General features: G+C 33.9%; 2 protein-coding genes across 2 annotated transcripts; one reads left to right on the forward strand and one right to left on the reverse strand.

The window, feature by feature from the left end:
* Positions 1–3232: 3232 nt before the first annotated feature.
* LOC132724733 (uncharacterized) lies at positions 3233–9699 on the reverse strand. Its single transcript, XM_060709681.1, has 3 exons — positions 9192–9699; positions 8758–8806; positions 3233–7999 (listed from the first exon to the last, which is right to left on the reverse strand). The coding sequence occupies exon 3, from the start codon at positions 7987–7989 to the stop codon at positions 6238–6240; it is 1752 nt and encodes a 583-aa protein (XP_060565664.1). The 5' UTR covers positions 7990–7999; positions 8758–8806; positions 9192–9699; the 3' UTR covers positions 3233–6237.
* A 4363-nt stretch (positions 9700–14062) lies between these two features.
* LOC132724735 (uncharacterized) lies at positions 14063–17697 on the forward strand. Its single transcript, XM_060709685.1, has 2 exons — positions 14063–14213; positions 14998–17697. The coding sequence occupies exon 2, from the start codon at positions 15017–15019 to the stop codon at positions 16472–16474; it is 1458 nt and encodes a 485-aa protein (XP_060565668.1). The 5' UTR covers positions 14063–14213; positions 14998–15016; the 3' UTR covers positions 16475–17697.
* Positions 17698–22084: the final 4387 nt, after the last annotated feature.

Genomic DNA, 22084 nt, shown 5'->3' on the forward strand with positions numbered 1-22084 from the left:
CCCTAAGATCGACCTGAGGCCATTTTAAGCCTGTCACATGTCCAAAATTTTCTTGGCGATGAGGGGGACTCCGCCCCCCTTTAAACCCCCAAAACAAAAGGGGGCACATCCCCCTTCTGGCAACCCCCTGATGTAACATTTGGATGGGGGACGGCGCCGAAAAAGTGGTCACTTTTTAACAACATTTCTCAAACGAAAAACAGTGTTTGGGGCCTAAATAGGGCATTTCTTCACTGTTTGAGGCCTCAAAAAGGGGGGGGGGGCAAAAACCCGTCGAAACACGCTTATATAAGGGTAAAGGTTAAATGTCAAGGCGTATAATACAAATATTACCTTCAACGAATAAAGCCTCTATCAACGTGTTTGCATTTGGTAATAATATGATCCCTGCCTAGTCTTCTTCAGTGATAGTTCAAGTAACATAGGAAATTAAATATTTAATTTATTATTAGTAAAATTCTCACAGGAATCTCGTTCATGAAAGTCCCTAGATTTGTTGTGTCAACATATTTGCTTTTGTTGACAGTCCGCCGTCCTCGATCTGTTACATGTACACTGTATATGGAGCAGAATTTGGGTATTTATTCGCTGATTATCTTTCAATTTCTATTTATCTAATTTATATTCGTATTCATTTAATTCTTATCTTAATCATATAAATTTAGATTGATTTAAACAAGTTTAATTGCTACTTTTTAATTGCCAGTTAAACATTTGTATTTTGATACTGCAGAATGTAAGGATCAATTGTTTCGACTTCTTGTTTAAACTACGTGATTAGATATTATGTTGCATACTTCTTCCTTTTCAATTTGAATAATTTAGTTTTAACTAATGATCTTGAACGTCCTTCCTTTTAAGAATAATAAGTGGGTTACATAACAATGAAATAAAATCTGTACGAATGCACCTAGACAAATACGAACTGTAATAACACGAATACGAAATTACATTGAAATTTAAATTTATACATCTGGCCGGGAACCAATATTTCCGTACAAGTCCGTAATTTCTGACGGTGTAACCATTGAAATATTCTCTTCAAAAAATCAACGAAATAGCACTCCACAGTTAATTTCAAGTTTCTGCCGTCAATGTCCTACAAGCAATACATGTACGTCTAATAATTCTGATACCAAACTACACAACCTTGAAAAAGAAAACACATTTTGTTGAGAACATATATGACATAAGATTGCAACTCTACAAAGAAATCATCCCATCTGCAATAGGCAGGCAGTCGAAAAAGTTGCAATTCATTCCGTTGAAGCCCAAAATCTACAGCGGCCCGATCTCCAAAACAACATATTCCGTCCCTCTGGCAAAAAAGACCTGCAAATATACAGACTAAAGGAAATCCGTCTCTGCTTTAGCAACTTCCTTAACATGCAAAATATCTCAAAGAAACTGGTGCTCAACCTTGTAGATTTTCTACTACTGCTAATAGTTTATACCCCCTGTAAAATGACTTGTTCTTACCGTGCATGCTGTTTAAAAGCAATGTTTACAAAAAATGGCGGCCTTGACATCTATAATCAACAGCATGTGATTTCTGGCCATGTTTTCGAATTTGCAAGTGATCATATTAGATATCACAAAAACATGAAAAACAAATTTCATGCTGAAAATGCACTTTAAAGACAAACAGTCATTTAACTTTTTTCCCTTATATAGACTATTTTGACGGCTTTTTGCCCCCCCCCCCCCCCTCCTTTTTGAGACCTCAAATAGTGAAAAATGCCCTATTTAGGCCCCAACACTGTCTTTCATTTGAGAAATGTTGTTTAAAAATTGACCACTTTTCGACGCGCCCCCTAAAAAAATAGTACATCAGGGGGGTTGCCAGAAGGGGGATGTGCCCCCTTCTGTTTGGGGGGTTTGAAGGTGGCGGTAGGTCGATCTCAGGGTAACTAGTAACCGAAGCTGAAAAGCCTTTTACTCTATCTTAATTCATTGAGAAGTTGCAGCACTTTGAAATCAGTTTTGATGGGAAAAACAATGCAAAATAGTGATTTTGAGACGTTCCCCGTTGCTGTGGTAACAGAAAATTTACGAGTTATGCTGTTACAGAGGCCATGGTCCAGTCAACAAGTGTGCCAAGTTTCATCAGTATTGAAGCGTTTTTTTTATAGTTTTATAGCAGTTTGAACTTGTAACAGGAGGCTTTTCAATGAAAACTGCCATTTTTCACAATATGCTCATGGGGTAAAAGGTTAATCCAGAATATTACTATATCCAAGAAATCCTCCCTGGCCATTCGAAGCTGTGTCTTATATTACTGTGGTGTGCTACCTATAAACTTGGATTAAATTGCCAAGTATCATTGTATCCTCACACCTTGTGCTCACGGAAAATACCGAAGCCATACATGAGTTATCTCCCGTCACTAAGATTTTGCGCTAGAATTTTACAGCTAGGACACAGAAAGCAAATATTAATCACGTGGTTTCTAGTTTTTATTTGTTCTGCTGTTCTTCTTATTGAAATGAGTCAGTTTTATTTCGCGTAAGGTTGTTTAATGTTAATAATTTCATAAAGTTAGAGTATGGATAATTATCTATAACAACAATTCTTATAGCCTCTACATACAAATTTATTTTTAGTGTGAATCGAATGAGAATAAGTGTTGCACAAATACATTTGTAAGAAACAAGTTCGAGAATACTAGTACACACTTTCTTTTAAATAAGTAGAAATAGCACATGTTTAAAACAAAAAGTAATTTAATGGTATCTAATATTAAATTAAACGAATTAAGATGAAGTACTGGCAATGGCTTTAGAATATTTCAACTTACTATAAACATAGTAAGAAAGAATAAATAAATATTTAGGTAAAGAACTTTGATTTACTCACAGATGAATCAAATTTGTAGGAATATGATTTGAACTTAAGCAAATGAAAATAAAGTCAAGTGAATAAATACCCTAATTCTGCTCCATATATATCTTTTATTTTTGTGACCACGACCTCCAGGAAAACAGAATAGAAATTGTTCAAAATGAAAAGGAAGACAACTCTACATAAACGAACTTATTTCTTTCGCTCTAAGTTATCTCAGAAGTAAGCGAAACGTGTTAATGACCCTGTAAATGTACTTACAGGTATACAAATACTCGTATATGAACCGAAAGTGTGAATGTGGTTTCACTTAAATTTAGAAAATCCTTATCAAACTATTGGACTATATTTAAATTGGTTAGTGATATAAACACTAACTCAACCAGACGTATGACAGTGTTTTAAAATCGTTGTATTTTGGTGAATTGTGTCTAATATGTTGATAAACAAAAATTGTGCTGGTATTGTTTGGCAATATTGATCTGGGATATTTGAATATTCAATTACCTTTTGTCGGTAATTATCGGACTCCGAAGTTTGTTTTTTCTTATTTTGAGGTTGTTGGTTCGAAACTTAATTATTTTTTTTCTTTTTAGTTTGCGAAACTTAAAGCTGCGGTCTCACTTACTCCCGGCAGAGCCCAGGACCATCCCGGTAAGTTACCGTGATGATCTGGGACGATCCGGGGTGAAATTATTGTTGCGGTCACACTTACCCCGGCAGCACTACAGTAGTTCCCAACTAACCACCCAGGATGCGCTCTGGATCATCCAGACAGAGCCCAGGTGAAGCTACGGTTCATGCCGGTGCTTCCCCAGTCGTCCCCGGATGACGCCGGAAGAGCCCCGGTTGAACCAGGCAGAGCCCCGGTCGATCCAAGCATTGCCCCGGCGGAGCCCAGGACAATCCAGGCAGAGCCCCGGTAGAACCATTAGGCTATCGGGCAGTTATTATGGATTAATTAAGGTATCTAGAACTATAATATCATTAAAACTAAAATCATAAATCGTGATAAATTACGGAAAGTAACGAAAAATCTCTCGAAAGTGAATCAGTGTAAGGTCAGTATTGCCAAACAGTAAACACAAATAGTACAAATAGAGTTATCTTATGTTTATAGATGGATAATGACTAAAAGAATGAATCATTTCAATACGAAGCTTAAACAGAATACATCTTGTAAGATCTTATGGATTTTAAGTATAACAAGCATCGGGGGAAAACTTTATCTTGTAGCTACACAATAACGCCTGTAACTGGAACATTTGGAGGGAAAGTTGATGGAATAAGAATTAACAATATTGACAAGGAATGTGCTGATAAACTGAAACAAGATGCATTTATGTATCGATTTCTACACTACTTTATCCCAACCAAGATTTACAATGGCAAGATCAGGTACGTTTCACGGAGCTTTTAGGAACTCCTTTCACAGAAACATCGTCAATAAACCGTAAAAAAATATGAGAAGATTCCGGACCCTCGATTGGGACTCTTTTCTAATGATCCCGTGGAAGGAATTACGTCGATGGCAATGGAAGGTTGGCACGTGGATGGAAATGTTGCGAAAACTCCATTCATGTTTACAATAATATACTGTATAAGCAATAACATGAAAGGACCAAAATAAGTGGTGCTATTAAAATAAGTGTATGATATGCTTATTAACGCTAAAGAATATTTTCTTTGTAAGTGGTCATAATGCAAGTATGATCCGCCCAATATTTTATAAAGATCAACATAGAAACGATGCTACAATTATGCTGGCACTCGGTAAATTATCTGGACAATATTTGGAGGAAATGACAGACGGTACTAAACGCAAAAAGTCCATAGAAGAAATAAAAGCTATGAAAACCTTTCTTGAAGTTCAAATAAGATATATGCACACCAGTATTTACCAGGAGGCATGCAAGAATATGCCAGAAAACATTGTAAGCGTATAAATGAACATGCCGACCGTAGAAAGTAACGACAAAGAGTAACCTATCATATCATTTATTGTGTTCCACATTCGTTAATTGCCTAAAGTCCTACAGGTCTGGACTTAATAACTATAATAGTACTAATTACAAAAAACAAGAACAAAATAAAAGCAAACACAGAAAGATGGTTCATGTAATTTGTAAATGGGAAACTTTAAGGACACACAAGTTAAAAAAGCTTCTTTGAAATATAAATAACTGCATTTCTGGGTCTTTAAGAAAATTTCGAACATGTAACAAACTTTAAAACTCCAAATTTTACATTTTCCACATAAATAGATAGTAGAAAATTGCTACAGCTATCATATGATCTGCTGTTAGGCCTCACGCTTACATGTAATATTGTACACAAAAGACTGCAAAATAAATTCCAATCAAAATATCAAGTTATGAATACAACATACAAGGTTAAAAAAATGACTTACATGTACTTACAATGTGTTCTGCAAATTATTTAGAAAACGTGATTGGTGGTTGCCATTTATCATAAAGAAAGATCGGTTTAGTGTACAAAATCTTTCAAATCAAATCAAATCAATCATTATAATTGTTTTTCAGAATACAGCTTTCAAAAAAGCTTTCTTCAAGCCAATAGTTGCACTTTTTGTTCTCTTTTTCACAAGCACGCTGTACACGATCTTCCATAGAGCAGCAGTGTGCCGGGTGGTAGTTCTTAACAAACAACCGTTTCTGTCTCAGGTTTACCGTTTTCTTTTCACGGATAACATAATAGTTTCTGTAGACCATCAACTCAATTTTGAAACACTGCGCCTCGCGCTGCGGTATATCGTCCAAATTAACTACCATTCCATTTGCCCCACCATACTTTACTACATCCCCTAGTCTCACCTCACCCCTAACATGTACTTCTGTCTGGCCAGTACAAAGGGAGCTTTTATGTTTCGTTTTTGTTTCTCCTATGTTTTCTGCATTTGCGTTGCTATTTTCAAGCTCATTTTCTTGTAAGGCAAATGTTTGTTTCTTTCAAATCAAATCAAATGTTTTTCAGAATACAGCTTTCAAAAAAGCTTTCTTCAAGCCAATATTTGCACTTTTTGTTCTCTTTTTCACAAGCACGCTGTACACGATCACTCATAGAGCAACAGTGTGCCGGATGGTAGTTCTTAACAAACAACCGTTTCTGTCTTAGGTTTACCGTTTTCTTTTCACGGATAACATAATAGTTTCTGTAGACCATCAACTCCATTTCGAACTCCTGCGCATCGCATTGCGTTATGTCGTCCAAATAAACTACGATTCCATTTGTCCCACCATATTTTACAACATCCCCAAGTCACCTCTTCCCTAACTCGTACTTCCGTACAAAGTAAACTTTTTTATGTTTCTTTTTTGTTTCTCCTATCTTTTCTGTGTTATCTGCATTTGTGTTGCTATTTTCAAGCTCATTTTCTTATTTAACCAAAGCCCAGAAACATAGATGATCAGATCTATTTGACACTGCATTCCAATTTGTCTCCCTGACTCTTTGTACCATCTGATGGCTTGGATAACTGTTCAAATGTCTACAATCCACCATCTTAAGCTTTTTTGACGCTTTATTCAGATCAACGCGAATTAACTCCTCCATGACGTGCCTTTTGCGAAATATATTCAGACTTTTTAAGCCATAATGTACACATCGTATTTTCCCGATAGTGGAGTCTTCGTTTTCTTCATGCACTTCGGTAATTATAGCAAAATGTTGAAAGCCAAAATAGTTAAATGTGATCATACTTCCTACATTCAGGTCTGATAATTTTAGCACAGGAATCTTTTCACATTCATATGGAGACATCAACGCTCTCCTTACTTTTCCTATGCCCCACTGCATTGCCAAGGAAAGCAATACAATAACGAGTAACAGAGGGATTCCAACAGGTAATGGAGTGATCAATGGCATCAGAAAATGGACAAGAATATATGATATCCCTGATGTTGCAATGAAGGCACCGAAATGTGTCCATAATTGGATGACTTCTCTTTTGAAACATGTTTTGCAAAGTTCACATCTTTTATATTTTGAGAACAGTTTTATCGTTATGACTATACAGTAAATTAGGTACACCAATGCAGTAAATCCAAGAACAATGCCTGGTAGACAATTCGTATTAAATTTGGTTGCAATTTCATCTGCCGAGTTATATAAAAACCTCTTTATAAAGCGAGCTATTTTGCATCCAACACCTGCGCCTTTGGTTAAGATCTTAGCGATTGTTTTTCGAATACTTTTGACAGCAAAGCTTTCTTCTGCACCTACCACACACCATGAAGCGAAATGCTCGCAGTTACGAGTAAATACATTGTATGATCTAAATTTTCTATAACGACGTTTCTTGGAATTTTGCCAATTTTTCGGCAACATCGATTCTGCTCTTTTCACGATGTCGTCAGCTTCATACCGAGGGTGTAAGTATTCAACAATGTATATTTCATCGTGTGCAAGATCGAATGTCTCTGACGTTTCATGGATATTTATTTCCTTGCCAACTTTGGTAAAATGAATTAAGACCAACTCTACTTTTTGATCATCTGCTTTGATGATTTGTTTTATAATTGCATGGTGATTGTATAGTTTCCGAAGTTTTTTCCCAAAATTGAAGGTGAAATAGTGTCCGGGAAGTCTTATATGTTGACCTCTTTTGAAGGAACACGCATTATCAACTCTTTTCTTAGTGCAACAATTTGCACAGCTCTTGTCTTTACTTTGATCTTCATTATTATTATCTGTCTGTGGTATTTCATCAATGGCTGCTTCAATATCTTGGACACCAACGTCCTTTGGTACAGCTTTCGTGTAATCAGGAAGTGTTTGAGATAGCTCGTGTTTGTATATTTCTCTAGTTTCTTCAAAAACAGCGCCTATATCGTCGTCATCTACATCGATATTTTGATCATCGTCGGAGTCGGAATTAGTCTCTGGCGCTTGTAAGTCTTCGTAAAATTTATCAACCAAACAGTTGTCATCGTCTGGTGAAGAAGCTATATAACAGCTAGATGAATCAGTTTTCACTGCTTGTGTTGTACCACTAAAGAACTCAGTTGTTTCGGACGCAGAGTTTAACTCGCAGTCAGTAAGGGTACTAACAATTGATACTGTGTCAAATTCAAAATTGCCACTTTCAGCAAAAGTGCTGGATCTTCTGTTTAATGTCTTTGATGACATTACTTTCTTCCTGAATATAAGAAACAAAATTGTATGTTAACTAAGTATATATATATATATCATTCTGCGTATAAATAACATTTAATAATTAACGAATATTTTCTACATGCTTGTGTATTTCTTACCTTAATCAGCCCGGTTTTTGTCATAATGTTTATTAATTGATATGAAGAGAAGATTTTTTCTTTCATTTTATACCATTCCCAGTTTTCATTGATTATTTGAGAGAGTTTATGGTTCTTTTTTACGAATCACTATCATTATTTTATCTTTCATGTACCAATACGCACTTTCATTTTTTTTTCTCAACAACATAAATGACTTATATCAACAGCATATAAATAAAAAAATGAAATAAATCAACTTGCGAACATGAAATGGAAGAATATGCAAAAGATGTGCAATTGAGATGGAAGAATATGCAACGAATGTACACTTGAAATGAAATAACCAAAGATAAAATTGTGCAATTCTCGAAAAATATATTTAGCCAAAAAACCTCAAAAGCTGGTTTATTTTTAGAGAAGATATCGGAAATTCCCCATGAAATAACCTATAGACTTGTGATCGTCACGTGGCATGCTCGAGGCAGAACGTTTAGTGCATAACAAATATATGAACTGTTTTGTAAACGTGAGTATTTTTCTGTCTTATGTAAAAGAAAGTATTTTAAATTATTTAAGCGCATAATTAAAATCAGTTTATCTTCGACAAGTGACAAGAAAGGTAACATAAAATCTGTTTTAAATAATAAGAAAATATTCTTACTTGTCTTCAAACTTTTAACTGTGATAAGTGTTATCAACGTCCAGGTAACCTAGGCGAAAGAATGCAAAAGGTAATGAAAAATTTGGCAATGATAAAATCCACATTTATTTGCTGTAGTCTAAACTTAGAAATGAAAGTTTCGAGGTGTATTATTTCACAGGTAAAATGAATCAAGTGTGTAATTTATTTTACTGAATTCTTACTCACAATTAATAGCGAAAACAACAACAAATTTTAAACATTTCGCTTGGTATTTATATTACATAACCAATCTTCTTTTGTTAAAGGTTTAGATATTGAACAAGTTATATTAAAGCGTATGTTTAAAATGTTGTGCCTCCGTGCCTGCTTATCATAATCAAATGGAATCCTCCACCCCCCCCCATTATTCTGTTATATGGGTCTGTTATTCCGACAATAAAATTAATACTTACATTAATTTATTTATTCTCGCCTGGTTATCATCAAATACACTATAATCAGCAGATTGTCAATTTTCATAAAAAATCTTGGTCAAACCTAATTATTCAAATTCTTACAGAAATATTTAGTCTTTTTATAATGTCTAAAGAATGTTATTAATGTTCATCAATGGTGTAATTACATGTACATGTAAGAATATTCCATATGTATAAATAGCCAAATTTTGCAAACTGGCACATATATAACGATTCCAGTCTTAGCACAAATCTGCACCTTTTAGTAGATAAATACACCATAACATTAATGCTTGAAGTAGATCAAGTATACAAATCTTAATGCTATGCTTTAGAGGTTATTACATAATATGAAACAAAGTCGCTGTGTGTGCTGAGTAAATCTGTAAACCACAAAAATCCTGCATATATTTTAAGAAATTCATCATCGATCACGCGCTTGTTTTTGGGTTTCCAATCTTTCTTGTCATATTGCAATAACCAGATAACGATTATGCCTGAATTTTGGAATTTTGTATTTGTGGATTAACCTAATGTAACAACTTTAAATTTACAAACTCTTTAAATAAGAAGGTTAAAAAAAAAGAAGGTTGGGCATTGTGAAATTTTATTCATCTATTTGTCTTATTTGCAGTTAGTGTAATAAACTGTATTCATTAAAGTGCGTCTGCCTTATTAATCTTCAGCACAATAGATTTTTAAAGAAGTATACTGGTGTCATGAAATAAACCAACATTAAGTCTACTTGTGCAAAATGTATTGCATATACATTTTTTATTATATATATATATATATATATATATATATATATATATATATATATATATATATATATATATATATATATATATATATATATATATATATATATATATATATATATATATATATATATATATATATACAAACACATTCCTCCATTTACGGGGCATCGGTCTATTTGAGACCATACTTATGGGGTGTATATTTAATGTGGGGCATACATAAGGCCTCGCAACTCTGGCATGTTTAAAACGATGTATGGGGGCGTAGGCTACCCTTCTAACATAGTGCCCGTAGGCCGGTTTTAGTAGTAAATGATATATGTCCCACAAATGTATATATTTTTAATGGGGTTTTCTGTTATTGGTCAATATGTTTTCACCTATGGTAAAATCAAATATATAGTTTATATATATAACTAAGTACCCCTTAGTTCTATTGTATGGAAATGTTCATTATAGGCCTATATAGTGGCGTATATAAAAACTGACTGCATGAAATAATGCCACTCAACTCGGTCTTATATATGGGCCCCGTAAGTGAAGATATGTGTGAATATATATATATATATATATAATATATATATATATAAATTTGGAGAAAATAAACGTTCATACAGTGCTAAAGTATAAATACCCAAGTACTTTCGGCGTATTATGCCTTCATCAGGGGTGTATTACATGTATAATGTGCACACAATCGAGCACAAAATCTCAATACGTGTGTAGTGTATAGTATCAAAAATTGAATCAATTTGAGTATGAAAAATTGAATCAAATAAAAAAAAAAATATATATATATATATATATACACAAGTAACAGGTAATCCGAAACTGCATAAAACAGGGGTGCCATTGAGAACAATAGTAAATGGGAGAAATCATCCTACGGAGAAAATGGCAGAAATAGTAGAAATGGAGCTACGCGCCCATGTGACATCAGTTCCTTCATATATTAAAGACACCACTGATTTCTTAAGAAAATTAGAGAATATTAAACAACCACTTCCGGCAGGAACAATTCTTTTCTGTTTAGACGTGAAAGCCCTGTACCCAAGTGTCCCACGGGCAGAGGCACGAGATGCGGTTGCACGTGCATTAAATCAACGTGCCAACCCTAATATACCCACAGAAGATGTTCTTAATATGATGGACACTGTCCTTGAAAATAACACTATTTCATTTGATGGAAGAAAATTCACGCAGACAGAAGGAGCAGCGATTGGCTCACGATTAGGGATGAATTACGCATCTACATATCTTGGATCATGGGAATCACAGCTGATGACGATAACAGATAAACTTCCGCTTGAGTATTTCAGGTATGTTGATGACGTTTGGGGCCTTTGGACTCACGGTATCGAGTCGTTAAAAGCATTCCATGAGCTTGAGAATAACCTTCATCCAAGAATAAAATTAGAATTAAGATATTCTACTGAAAAACTTGAGTTTCTCGACGTAATGACGAAGATTCAGAATGGCATTTTAATAACAGACCTATACACTAAACCCACAGATAAACACCTGTATTTGCATAAAAATTCCTCTCATCCGGAATCGACAAAAAAATCAATACCATATGGACTTGCCCTCCGTGCTAAGCGAATATGTACTAATGAACCGACTTACAAACAACATAGAGAAAATATTAAAACTCAGTTACAGAAACGAGGCTATGAAGATCGACATATTGAAACAGAATTAAATAAAGTAGATAGTAAAAAAAGAAGTGACTTAATATATTATAATGAAGATAAAGAAAACACTGAAAGAATCCCCTTGGTATTGACATTTTCCAGAGCGCTCCCGAATGTAGGACAAATAGTACGAAAACACCTACCTGAATTACACACCTCAGATAGAATGAAGGAAATATTCCCGAATCCACCAATTGCAGCATTTAGAAGAGATAATAATCTACAAGACATTCTCGTTCATAAGAAACACAATAAACTATTTTTTCAACAGCCGAATTCCTGTGCTCCTTGCAGATCCAAAAAGTGTGCGATTTGTCCGTACGTTATTGAAGCAGACACATTCATTGGTGTGAACGGGGCCTCGTATAAGGTTCGAAATCAGATCACGTGCAAATCTACGAATGTTGTGTATGCAGTTTATTGTAAGCGTTGCGAACGTTACATTTATGTTGGAGAAACAGGGGATACGTTGTACCAAAGACACCTTCTTAATTTATCCAGAATACGAACCAAATACAACGATCCGTTAGCGGCGCATTTTTATACGAACGACCACACAGTAAATGATTTTTCAATAATGGGGCTGGAAAAGCTATACGGGAATGAACAATACAGAAAAACAATAGAAAATTTGTGGAAAAATAAATTAAGAACCTATAGACCGTATGGAGTTAATACAAAAGAATAACGCGGCAGACGGCAACCAACGCCACGGCGGGCGTCGTTCATTGACGTTACGTCACTTCCATTGTTTTGTTGATATATTTGTATGTGAAATAAATGCTGCTGAAGAAGGCCGCAAGGCCGAAAGCTACGGCAATTTTAAATTAGCGTTTTTGCTTATATACGGCAAGTTAGAGATTTTACTTATATATATATATATATATATATATATATATATATATATATATATATATATATATATATATATATATATATATATATATATATATATATATATATACTTTTTTTTTTTTATTTATTTGATTCATTATAGTAGTTGGACTTAACATTAAACATCACCAAGGACAAAAGTGTTGAGTGTTGAATGTTGAGTGTATGACCATGGCCTTTTAATGACCTTGATCCTGAAAATGAAATAAACGAGTTTCCATGATAATGGTCATACTTGGACAAACCGCCATGCTTAGTACATTTGTGACTAAAGTTAGCTTTGCCATTGACCTTTAAAAGTCCTTTACCTTCAAGGTCAAATATGAAAAAGTATAAAGTTCTATCTAATGAAATATTTTTTATAACATTTGTTAACAGTATAATTATCTTATCTTCATATTCCTGTCCATATTCTCAAAAGAATGTCTCTGTTGAATATTATACAGAATAAAATGTTCCGGAACAAATATTATGTTTCTATATTATGAAGGATTTAACCGTTTTGCAATGAGTTTGTACAGGCGCCATTCGCTCGTTAGGAAATAAACTAACATATATCTCTTTCATACAGCCATTTTGGAAGTATTCTTTTTCAGAATGTTAAACATTTATATTTGCAGGAGATATATAGCTTTATTTACTTTGAATCTGTATAACTTTTGTTAGTCGTGCACGAAGCTGATTAATATGTTGGGCATTATAATTCTGCCTGAAGTGACTATAATTTTAATATCTTATAAATTTATCAAATTTGCTGGTCCTTCGATCGGGATCATTGATTTCAACACTTTTAAGTGTTGAAATTTGAGTACCGATCAAGCCGGTGATAGGGGGCGTAAGGGATGTTGCAATTATTCATAAGTCCCCATGCACAGACTCAATCAAACCGAGTCTGCAATTTTCATGTACATGTACATTTTGTTGTGATTGGAGAACACAACATTCAGAGCTGTCAAGGTGTATAATACAAATATTACCTTTAACGAAAAAAGCCTCTATCGACGTGTTTGCATTTGGTAATAATATGATCCCTACTTTTGGCGGCTCTAGTCTACTTCAGTGATAGTTCAAGTAACATAGGACATTAAATTTTTAATTTATTATTATATCATGAGGATGCGACAGTTTACTAGATTTGTTGTGCCAGCATATTTGCTTTTGTTGACAGTCCGCCCTCCTTGATCTGTAAAAGGAGTGTCAGACATGAACACTGTATCTTTCTTTTTATCTTTATTTTCTAATTTTTATTTTCATTTCTCCCCAAGTTTTGTAGAAAACAGAATAGAAGTTGTTCAAAGAAACGAAATAAACACAAAATGAAAAGGAAGACAACTCTCTTTCGCTCAGAGTTATCTCAGCAGTGACCTGAATAATAATGACATGTAAATGTACTTATACCGTACGCATAGGTACACATATATACTCGTATATGAAGCGAAATGAAATACCTCCGGTGTGAATGTAATTTCACTTAAATTTAGAAAATCCTTATCAAACTACTGGACTATATCTAAATTGGCTAGTGATATATACACTAACTGAATCAGACAGTGTTTTAAAATCGTATTTCGGTGAATAATTGTGCCTGATATGTTGATAAATAATCGTGCTGGTATTGTTTGGCAATATTGATCTGGGATATTTGAATATTCAATTATCTTTTGTCGGTAATTATCGGACTCCGAAGTAAATTTGTTCTTATTTTGAGGTTGTAGGTTCGAAACTTAATGATTTTTTTTCTTTTTAGATTGCAAAACTTTACCACTATGCTGTCGTTGTTGTTTTTGCATGCACCTATTGTACGACTGTACATATTGAAATTATTGCTTATCCTGCTGTAATGTTAAACCGTTGCAACGTTTTAACTTAAAGTATAAACACGCCCGTTAACTGGTTGCAAGTAGATCAGGTGGTTGCCGGTAGAAGAATTGGTATTTTTTCTTAATTGTAGACTGCTGCACAATATATAATAGAAAATTATGTCTATAAAAAAAGAAGAACATATCTTGGTAGTCCGGTTTAAAACTGACATTTTTATAGTAAGTTCTATCGTACTTGATTATAAGGGTGATTTTATCTGTCAATGAAACATAAAACCTGTTAGGTCGTTAATTGCAAATTTTACTTCTGTGCATATTAAATAACTGTTAACAAATATGATAATGATTTTAAGACCCGTTTTGTGCAGTAGAGTAGCTTAAAAGATACCTAGAAAAAATGTTTGTGGAGGATTTTAACTTGCAACTTTGCGTTTGCTATGCCTCGTACTGGCCACTAGGCTATCGGGCAGTAATTATGGATAAATTAAGGTATCCAGAACTATAATATCTATAAATCGTGATAAATTACGGAAAGTAACGAAAAATCTCTCGAAAGTGAATCAGTGTAAGGTCAGTATTGCCAAACAATAAACACAAATGGTACAAATAGAGTTATCTTATGTTTACATAGATGGATATTGACTAAAATAATGAATCATTTCAATATGAATCGTAAACAGAATACATATTTTAAGATCTTATGGATTTTAAGTATAACAAGCATCGGAAAAACTTTATCATGTAATTACACGATGACACCTGTAACTGGAACATTTGGAGGGAAAGTTGATGGAATAAGAATTAACAATATTGACAAGGAATGTGCTGATAAACTGAAACAAGATGCATTTATGTATCGATTTCTACTTTATCCCAACCAAGATTTACAATGGCAAGATCAGGTGCGTTTCACGGAGCTTTTAGGAACTCCTTTCACAGAAACATCGTCAATAAACCGTAAAAAACATGAGAAGATTCCGGACCCTCGATTGGGACTCTTTTCCAATGATCCCTTGGAAGGAATTACGTCAGTGGGAGTGGAAGGTTGGCACGTGGATGGAAATGTTGCGGAAACTCCACACATGTTTACAATAATATACTGTATAAGCAATAACAAAAACGGACCAACATTAGTGGTGCCATTAAAAGAAGTGGTCGACATGCTTAGTAACGAGGAGAAAGACAAGCTGGAGAATATTTTCTTTGTAAGTGGTCATAATTCTAGTATCATACATCCTCTATTGTATAAAGATCAACATAGAAATGATGATACAATTATGCTGGCACTCGGTAAATTATCTGGACAATATTTGGAGGAAATGACAGACGGTACTAAACGCGAAATGTCAATAGAAGAAACAAAAGCTGTACAGGACCTTCTTGAAGTTAAGGTATTAAGTTCAAATAAGATATATTCACATCAGTATTTACCAGGAGACATGCTAATGTTATATAACCCCTCTGTGGCGCATATTGCAGGTCCCGGCTCTCAAACACCGAGAGAAATAAATGGACTTAGGCTTATGAGTCGTACCACTGTCCTAGGTAAAGAAAAGCCAACCAAAGTTTCAAATATTCAGTATGAATGTTCAATGTTACCACCTTTTGATTCCGGTTATTGTTTATTTTCTCTAAAAGATTCCGTGTTCTACCCAAAGATCGGTGAATTTGATTCGCAAGAAAAGGCCAGAAAACATTGTAAGCGTATAAATGAAAATGCCGACCTCGCAATCCTGCCCACTGTAGAATGGAATGACAAAGTGAAACCAATCATATCATGTACTGGTGTTCCACATTGGTTAAATGCTAAAAATCCTTCAGATCAGGACGTATATTGGGAAGGAATAGACTCTAAAAGTGAGTTTCTACTTTGGGATGTTAGTAGTAAACAACCTAACGACTGTGATATGATAGAAGATTGTGTAATAGTAGGACCTCATGGACATTGGTTTGATGTACCATGTAGCGGACCGAAAACAAAACCTGGTTCAGACCCAGGTCCGGTAATGACTTGGGAAAATGGTGAACGGAAAATGTTTAACATTTATCCGTTGTGTGGTGTTAAAATGAAATATTTAAGAAAAACAGATTCTGTTAAAATGGTTTAAAAAGTGACATTATCAATGTATTTATCTATTCTACATAAATAATTGCGAAATACTGTACGGCATGTTGAGGTCATTCCGAGTTTAAAGTGAGGTCAAATATTAGTTCCATATGAACATTAAAATGTCTTCATTTTTCTAAATTTTTAAAGTGTTTTAGTGTGTGATAAAGCAAAAGCAGACGTTAAAACAGCCGCCTTATTACCGTATTTTGTGAAGCAATGCAGGCTACAATGTACATAGTTTATGTTGGCGACTGGGTTAAAATGTGTGTCATAGAGATAAAAATATGGCGTTATCTTTATTTTGACAATAGTCTAATTTTTATACAATATTAACCCTTACCACGTTATATATCTTAAATGGACTTGCCCATCTTTCATTATAAACAAAACCATTCATCATTTAAGGGAATTATTCGCTGAATAGCGAGTTAAAGCGCAGACAATGATCAGACGACACGGGTCGCTTGGGTAGAACCTGTTGCGGTCAGCAGGCTAAACATCTTTATAGTTTCAGTGGTTCACTTATATTCTTAGTACAAAGCGTATAATTAAATAAAGCCTCGGCATATGTTATAATAACTGAAAATGAATCTTGTCACACAGACTAGATGGAATAATTTCATTCTAACTGATCTATAAATGAGCATGTTAACAAAAAGAAAATTTACTAAAAAACCCATAGTAAGGTATTAACCATAAATATTAGACTAGAATCTGAAGTTCTTGTCTTTGCATAGAGAGGCATGAGTGAAACTACTGTTAAAATGAACTGATACATGATTCAATGGTATGTCCATACTTTTTGATATAGAACAAAACTCGACACATTATAACAATGACCTTGACCATCGTTGTTTCCTAGTAGCATTAAGCCCTAACTTTATAACAATGACCTTGACCATCGTTGTTTCCTTGTAGCATTAAACCCAAACTTTATAACAATGACCTTGACCATCGTTGTTTCCTTGTAGCATTAAGCCCTAACTTTATATCAATGACATTGACCATTGTTGTTTCCTAGAAGCATTAAGCCCAAACTTTATAACAATGACCTTGACCATTGTTGTTCCCTAGTAGCATTAAGCCCTAACTTTATAGCAATGACCTTGACCATCGTTGTTTCCAAGTATCATTTAGCCCTAACTTTATAGCAATGACCTTGACCATTGTTTCCTAGAAGCATTAAGCCCTAACTTTATAACAATGGCCTTGACCACCATTGTTTCCTAGTAGCACTAAGCTCTAACTTCAGAGCAATGACCTTGACCATCATTGTTAACTAGTAGCATTAAGCCCTAACTTTATAACAATGACCTTGACCATTGTTTCCTAGAAGCATTAAGCCCTAACTTTATAACAATGACCTTGACCATTGTTGTTTCCTAGAAGCATTAAGCCCAAACTTTATAACAATGACCTTGACCATTGTTGTTTCCTAGTAGCATTAAGCCCTAACTTTATAGCAATGACCTTGACCATCGTTGTTTCCAAGTATCATTTAGCCCTAACTTTATAGCAATGACCTTGACCATTGTTTCCTAGAAGCATTAAGCCCTAACTTTATAGCAATGACCTTGACCATCGTTGTTTCCAAGTATCATTTAGCCCTAACTTTATAGCAATGACCTTGACCATTGTTTCCTAGTAGCATTAAGCCCTAACTTTATAACAATGACCTTGACCATTGTTGTTCCCTAGTAGCATTAAGCCCTAACTTTATAACAATGACCTTGACCATTGTTGTTCCCTAGCAGCATTAAGCCCTAACTTTATAACAATGGCCTTGACCACCATTGTTTCCTAGTAGCATTAAGCCCTAACTTTTTATCAATGACATTGACCATTGTTGTTTCCTAAAAGCATTAAGCCCTAACTTTATAACAATGACCTTGACCATTGTTTCCTAGTAGCATTAAGCCCTAACTTTATAGCAATGACCTTGACCATTGTTTCCTAGTAGCATTAAGCCCTAACTTTATAACAATGACCTTGACCATCATTGTTTCCTAGTAGCATTAAGCCCTAACTTTATAACAATGACCTTGACCATTGTTGTTTCCTAGTAGCATTAAGCCCTAACTTTATAACAATGACCTTGACCACCATTGTTTCCTAGTAGCATTAAGCCCTAACTTTATATCAATGACATTGACCATTGTTGTTTCCTAAAAGCATTAAGCCCAAACTTTATAACAATGACCTTGACCATTGTTTCCTAGAAGCATTAAGCCCTAACTTTATAACAATGACCTTGACCATCATTGTTTCCTAGAATCAATTAAGCCCTAACTTTATAACAATGACCTTGACCATTGTTGTTCCCTAGTAGCATTAAGCCCTAACTTTATAACAATGACCTTGACCATTGTTGTTCCCTAGCAGCATTAAGCCCTAACTTTATAACAATGGCCTTGACCACCATTGTTTCCTAGTAGCATTAAGCCCTAACTTTATAACAATGACCTTGACCATTGTTGTTTCTTAGTAGCATTAAGCCCTAACTTAATAGAAATGACCTTGACCATCGTTGTTTCCTAGTAGCATTAAGCCAATGACCTTGACCATCGTTGTTTCCTAGTAACATTAAGTCATAACTTTATAGCAATGACCTTGACCATTGTTGTTTCCTAGTATCATTAAGCCCTTACTTTATAACAATGACCTTGACCATCGTTGTTTCCTAGTAGCATTTAGCCCTTACTTTATAGAGATGACCTTGACTGACCATCATTGTTTCCTAGTAGCATTAAGCCCTAACTTTATAACAATGACCTTGACTGACCATCATTGTTTCCTAGTAGCATTAAGCCCTAACTTGATAACAATGACATTGACCATTGGTGTTTCCCAGAAGCATTAAGCCCTTACTTTATAACATTGACCTTGACCATCATTGTTTCCTAGAAGCATTAAGCCATAACTTAATAACAATGAACTTGACCATTGTTGCTGTATTCAATTATGAGTATACTGGGAATTTAATCTGGGAGAAATCATCTTACAAAAGGATGCAAGAAAATGAGAAGAAAGATTTTTGTTCAATGACATTTTTTATTTTTGACATTTTGTATTTGACAATACTTACTGGTAACAATACACATGAGGGGAGACAGGGGGCATTTAGAGAACATATATTTTCTATAGTAATAATAGTTAAACAAAGGTTTATAATCAGTATATTGTGTAAAATTCCTTAAATCATAAAACATCAAGATAAAATAGATGCACATTTCTTTATAAAATAATGTACAAAATGTAAAAACAAAGATCTGGGCTTATTAAAAACATACATTTTGCATATTTATAAAATACTTCAGTGTTTAAACTTGGAACAATTATTATGTATATGTAGTATGAATTGTAAGTCATCAAAAATGTTATAGAAATTAAATGCTCAGAGAGTGCAGGACTAGACTTATAAAATTAATACACTCCTTACATTACCTATTATTACACTAAAATCTTTTTTTCCCAATACAATACAGAGGCAGTATTTTATAATTTGCAAGAATTACTATTGATACTTTGATTGAAGAACACTGTCTTAATTTCACAATACTGTTTTAGTTTTATAACATCATCTTAACCAGTCATCAAAAGTTGCTAAATGCTGTGATGACTAGCTTACAAATGAAAGAATCAAAGTCAAAGGACATAAGTCCTATACCTATAATTAGCTAGAGAACGGGCTCATGGTAACTGGGTATAAATGATAGTGATGTATTAAACCCTGAAAGTACACGACATGTTCATAAATAGCTTTAGTACTGACCACCAAATTGTAGTGCTTTTACAGGGAATACCATCATATCGTACCTCTTTAATTTAAGAATTTAATTTTCAAGTAAATTATGAATTTGACAAATAAATGAAAACACTGTTTTAAAATTTGTGTATCATTATAAAACATTCAGTAGATATGCAGGACTCTTTGTGTAATACCAAGTTCATGTGAAATGTTTTAGACCTGTGCGTAAATATTTATCAAGCAAAACTGTACAAAAACAACATTATATACACTGTTGTCTTGTTAAAAAATGGAACTTCAGTGGCATAAAAAATGCAATTTTATCAGCAGAGCATTTTCACAGATTGTTTACCAGTTTCATATAAAAACATGAAAATGTCAAGTTGGATACATATATAGACAAACAAAGATAAAATGACTAAAATTCCAGTACCTAGACATAGAAAACTAAACTCACATAATTTATGTAAATGACTCGTTAAATCTAATTTTGGTAAAAAAACCCAGATTTATTGTGTAGTACTGCATGTACTGAACTCTACAATATTGTGCTCCTCAATGACTTACAGAAAAGTGTGTGACCTCTAGACCCAAAAAGTGACTTACAGTTACTTATCCTGATATACAGCTCACAGAACAGAATGTTCTATTCACAGAATAAACAATCCATTCACAGAAAAGCAGTATCTTGTAAGTGACAACTGATGTTTAATGTTGATCAACTAATTTTTCAACAAAAATTCTAACAAAATCAGATTTTCTGCCAAAATGACTGAACCGCAAGAGCCTGACAATATATATGCCCCTGGGCATTTCATAATGAAAATAGGTTAACTTGAAACCCCATTAGAACTGGGAAATTAGGAGTTGTATACAGAAGAGTACTCCATTAATCTATTTATTACATATGTGAAAATGGCCTTAATTTAGCAAGAAAATAATAGAATTACAAAACTCCTAAGACAACAATATGTCTGAAAAACATTTCTGTGAGAGTTTCATTGAAATTACAATTTTAATCCCTTCAGAAATGTAGGAGTGTGCTAAAACATGTCAACATGCTACAATCTAATATTTAGATTTTTCTGATGAAAAAACATTTGATTGAAATAAGAGCTACTATAACTACAGAATTTGTTTTGTATCCAAGTACTGGAATTCTAGCCACTGGAGAAAAATGGCAAACTACTGAATCACAGAGGTTAATAGAAGAATCATTAAAAGTTTCTTCATAAATAAAACGATTATAAATAACTGACCTACTATATATATATGTAAAAAAAAAACTTTATACAATATATGATAAAACTCAACAGTGAGGAATCTAGACTAGCTAGAACCTGTGTTACATTTACATAATTACATACATGATTATGTTACACAGTACATATTTACATCAATGTAAACGTGTAACTTTCTATTTACACATCAAAAACAAATATTGATTGCATAAAAATGAAACCTTGTGCAGTGAACAGTAAATATATTGACAGTTTTTTATAACATACTCTCACAGTTTCTTCAGTATAGATAATATTAATGGGCAGCAGTAAACTTTTTATGTAAGTCAGCAAGTAAAGTCAAATCATGAAGTAAAATATATCCCCACATGATAAGTGGGATTGTAACAAAAAAATAATAATAAAAATTTAGAGCCGCCCCAAGCAGTTTGTTTGGATCTACATTAAATGATATCAGTTAAATTTTAAAATACAAAGTCAATTTTTATTTGTCAACAATCTGATGTTTATAATTCAAACAGACAGTGTCATAAAATCTTTCCTCATTAAAAAAACTGTATATGTAGTTTGCTTAGATGTTAGAACTACTGTTAAGTTAAAAGGCTGAACAAAAATGATT

Source organism: Ruditapes philippinarum, unplaced genomic scaffold (genome assembly GCF_026571515.1).
Source record: "Ruditapes philippinarum isolate M1 unplaced genomic scaffold, ASM2657151v2 ctg1068_1_1_1_1, whole genome shotgun sequence".
Lineage (NCBI taxonomy): Eukaryota > Metazoa > Mollusca > Bivalvia > Venerida > Veneridae > Ruditapes > Ruditapes philippinarum.

Excerpts from the sequence above, each read along its gene's own strand:
- LOC132724733 (XM_060709681.1), bottom strand. The coding sequence starts at position 7,989 with ATGTCATCAAAGACATTAAACAGAAGATCCAGCACTTTTGCTGAAAGT.
- LOC132724735 (XM_060709685.1), top strand. The coding sequence starts at position 15,017 with ATGAATCATTTCAATATGAATCGTAAACAGAATACATATTTTAAGATC.